At 28.3% G+C, this 3,938-nt stretch overlaps 1 protein-coding gene across 2 annotated transcripts; it reads right to left on the bottom strand.

The window, feature by feature from the left end:
- Positions 1 to 381: 381 nt before the first annotated feature.
- On the bottom strand, positions 382 to 3,341 carry Brms1 (breast cancer metastasis-suppressor 1-like protein). Of its 2 annotated transcripts, none has more exons than XM_087414139.1 (3): positions 3,102 to 3,341; positions 2,039 to 2,261; positions 382 to 1,928 (listed from the first exon to the last, which is right to left on the bottom strand). In XM_087414139.1, the coding sequence occupies exons 2-3, from the start codon at positions 2,254 to 2,256 to the stop codon at positions 1,454 to 1,456; spliced, it is 693 nt and encodes a 230-aa protein (XP_087270265.1). In that variant the 5' UTR covers positions 2,257 to 2,261; positions 3,102 to 3,341; the 3' UTR covers positions 382 to 1,453. The 2 variants fall into 2 exon arrangements, with proteins under 2 accessions (XP_087270265.1, XP_011059256.1); XM_011060954.2 differs by having other exon boundaries at positions 3,123 to 3,334.
- Between the last annotated feature and the right edge of the window lie 597 nt (positions 3,342 to 3,938).

The following is a 3,938-nucleotide window of genomic DNA, read 5'->3' as shown; positions in this document are numbered from 1 at the left end:
CCCTCCTCTCTCCCTCTTAATCTCTTCTTTCTTCCTAATTATTCGAACGATGCAAATTAATCACGTCTACGTTGGGATGCAGATTCAAAAATTATGTTGAAATTTTTTATTCATATTATTGAGCTGGATGAAACTTTGCCGAATGTTGCACTAAAAGAAGATGTACTATGTTTCATTACTCCAATTTTGAAATGGCATATTAACAAAAATTAAAACAAATGAATGTACCATTTAAATGAAATTATAGAACTGTAGAGCTGCTTTCTGTTATTATAGGTTTCATTGATAGGATGTGAATTTAGGACTAAATCAATTTCACATTGTATTAATACAAAACTGTTAGAATTGCTGGAACGATGTTAACGTATAATTTGCTGGGTATACTACTGTAAAAAAATTAAAATGCACTTTATTTATAATACAATAATTCTTTCGCTCATGAATCTTTTTCTCAGTCATTGTGTTACACTACTAATAATAATGTCACACAAAAATTTTACTATATTTCTAAGTCATCTATTTCAAATTAAAATAATGAGATATATTTAAACAGTATATAATAATAAAATATATTTATACAACTCTTCTTTACATTCGCCTTTGAGTAAACAAAGCACGCTTAAATGGCTTTAAATAAAATTCTAATACATTACAATATGGATAAGATAAGATTTTGTTTATGACATTTTGACATTACATGTCACGGTTATTTGTTCCAAGCACGGAATATTAGAATAAAAACTTTTTTCTAACTAGATCGTAAACGAGGAAAATTATGAAATTATTTATCAATTGCAATGATTTGGAAACATCGAATATTTTAGTTCATTAAGAAGATGAAAGAAGCATAGATATTCATTTAAATATAAAAGAAGATAGAAAGAATAGAGAGTTTATGGTTCTCTGATTTCTTTAAGATATTAGGGAGATGGAAAAATATAAAGTAAATATAGATAATAGAACTGCAGAAATAGAGACTTTTGAAATAAATGAAAATAAATAAGGAGAAGATGAATACATCGAATATAAAAACCAATTATGTCAGACAATTTGAATTAATATAATTGTTTGGCTCATGATGTAAATTTTCATATTAATTGAAATTAATGTCGATAATACTCGTTTTGTCAACATTAGCTTCAATGTGAAATTTTTTTTAAATTATGAGTTTGTTTCTTCCGATAACACAAATGTAAATAATTTTCCTGCACTAGTGTACCACATAAGTACGACTCGGCGAATATGATATTTTAATTCGGTAATTATTTAGATTAGTAAATAATTACTCTTACTTTTTATCAAGGCACACAGTACAGATATCAGATACTCAACGGATGTCAGTTGTTGATCTAATTTTAGAACATTTCCGGTTGGACGAAATTCCTGTTCATATCAAAGATGGGCGCGTAAGGAAACTATTTTCAACAGTTCTTCAACGTATTCAAAACATAATTTACATTATTTCCGCTTTTCGGCTACCTAGACTTTTTTTTATTAATGCCCAATCTTCCAATATATCCGCATCATTGAGCATGTAAACGATATAAGGACCTGCGACGGAAACTGCTCGTCTTCTCTCTGAATGATTCCTACGTCTTCTACCGGTCGTATTAAGCCACAAATCCGCATGTATGTCTACGTTATTCCTATCTTCCTCTAGACGACGAATCTTTTCTTGTAGATCATTATGAATGCAATCCCAGACTAAGCCTTTCTCACTTTCGAAATTTTGAAAAGCGGCCAACTCTTCTGCTAGGAATTTATTCTGGATATTTTGTAATCTATATTGCTTTAATATTCCAGCCACTTCTGTTTTCGTTTTCATGTTTTCTTTTAGCCGTTCCAGTGGTATTAGATATTCCTCAGATTTTCCAACACGAACTTCACCGAGCTTTGTGTCCACTTGTGTAATTCTTTCTCGATATAATCTAAAATAACATTTGTTAAAACACATATTGATATTGTATTCCTTTAAAAAAAAATGTTTATTAGAGTATAATATATAAAAAAGCTAAATATATAATATGTGTGTACTTACTGTTCCTTAAGTAGAGTAAATTGTCTTTCCAAGTCCAACAAATTGTCCATACATTCATTGCGTCTCCTCTCACATTCGTCTTCGTCCATTTCTGACGAGTCATCGCTGTCAGTATGTTCTGGGCTACTGTCACATGATCCAGAACTCTGATTACTTTCGTTACTGTCATGAGACATCTCTTCCCCTTCACCTTCTGATTCATCCTTAACGCTTGGCATTTATACTATAAATAAAAAGTTCGTTTACTTTGCAAAAAGTATTTAATTCGTAATGGAAACGCATATCTTTTATTAAAGGAACATGAGTCCCCATAAAAATTTGTTATTAATTTCAGAAAGTTTTGAAATTTTCAACTATATAAAAAATTATAATACTTGAATTGGTATATATATTGTATAATAATTAGCCTATATAAATAGAATAAAACTATCAATAATAAAAAAAATTGTGAAATATAAAATCATTTTATATCAACACTGTTTAAAAATTAGGAAAATATCCCAGGATTATTAGAATCCATATATTCCATTACGAGTTAAATAAGGCATTTTATTGATAGATGTTTAAAAAAAATTTTGAGAAAACTCTGGATATCGAGTTTGTGATGAAAACATATTTAAATAAAGTAAAAATATGATTGATCTTCTATATCATAATCTTAACGATTTCAAGTTTTTGTATTTTTTTTACATATCTAAAGATATACGTTTCTACATTGGAAGATAAATATATTTTAAATTTAAACAAATATCCGGTAGATAAGAATTAAGAAAATTCATAACATAACCTATACAAAAACAATTAAGTTTATGTCTAAGTGTGATCGGAGTAAACGGAATTATGGTTCAATTTTGATATATCTAGTTTTTATAGGAAATAATGCTTCATATTTTAACGTTACATATTTAATTACACACAATGGAATTATTCGCGCCCAATTAAGTGATAGGTTAACTCCAAGGCATTTACTCCAAAGATAGAACTTAATGAAGCTTCGAGTTTCCAAAAAATGTTTTATCCCATCTCACGAATATCTAAAGTCTAAATCGAGCGAAATTCTTACCGTAATTGTCAATACACTTACTTATATGATGTTATACTTATATGATCGTCGATGTAACCTTTCGATCTGTTTGTGGCTCGATTCGGCAGACGCTAACAGCTGGCACTGGCAGACGCGCGCCACAATGACAGAATATTCTTGTGCTCCTCATACCAATGGCATAACAAGGAAAAAGAATGCTAGATTGAAATGTTTGCAGCTGATCTTATTCGATCTTTATTAGATTTTCTGCATTCAATAGACCAATATATCATTGTAAAAAAATTATTAAAAAAATATATTTTTTCTCTTTTGTTTAAAATACATAGGTGTTATCTGTAGAGAAAACTTGAGAAAATGGCTAGTTCTATATTTTGCCTGTAGATGACGCTAAGATTACAAAATGGTGGAAATCAAGAAATAAATTTTTTTTATTTTCCCTGGTTTACCCTCTGATGATAAACTGATTAGTTTTCAATTATTTAATCAATTATTCATTTATTAAGTAATACTTTTTAGAATATTTGCCTTTTGTCAAGAGGATATTTTTTTTAAACAGAATATTATTTATAATTTTTTGAAATGTGACAAAATTTGAACCTTCTGAATTTCTTCTAGTTTATATTCATGAAAAGCTATAATAATCAAATGATATATTTTAAATATATCTAAAAATTTTGCTATAAACATTTGTGACAATTGAATTAATCATCTATTAAATTAATCAGAGTTTAAGTTTTCATCCCTATAAATTAAACCAAAATTAATCTATGTACATTGAAATAGATTAATGCACAGACTTAAATCATTTCAATTTAGTTATTGCAATTTACACAACAATAAAAAATGTAAACAAAG

This window comes from Acromyrmex echinatior, chromosome 15, assembly GCF_024713525.1.
Source record: "Acromyrmex echinatior isolate Ae372 chromosome 15, ASM2471352v2, whole genome shotgun sequence".
NCBI lineage: Eukaryota > Metazoa > Arthropoda > Insecta > Hymenoptera > Formicidae > Acromyrmex > Acromyrmex echinatior.
This window is presented reverse-complemented; position numbering and strand designations above follow the sequence as displayed.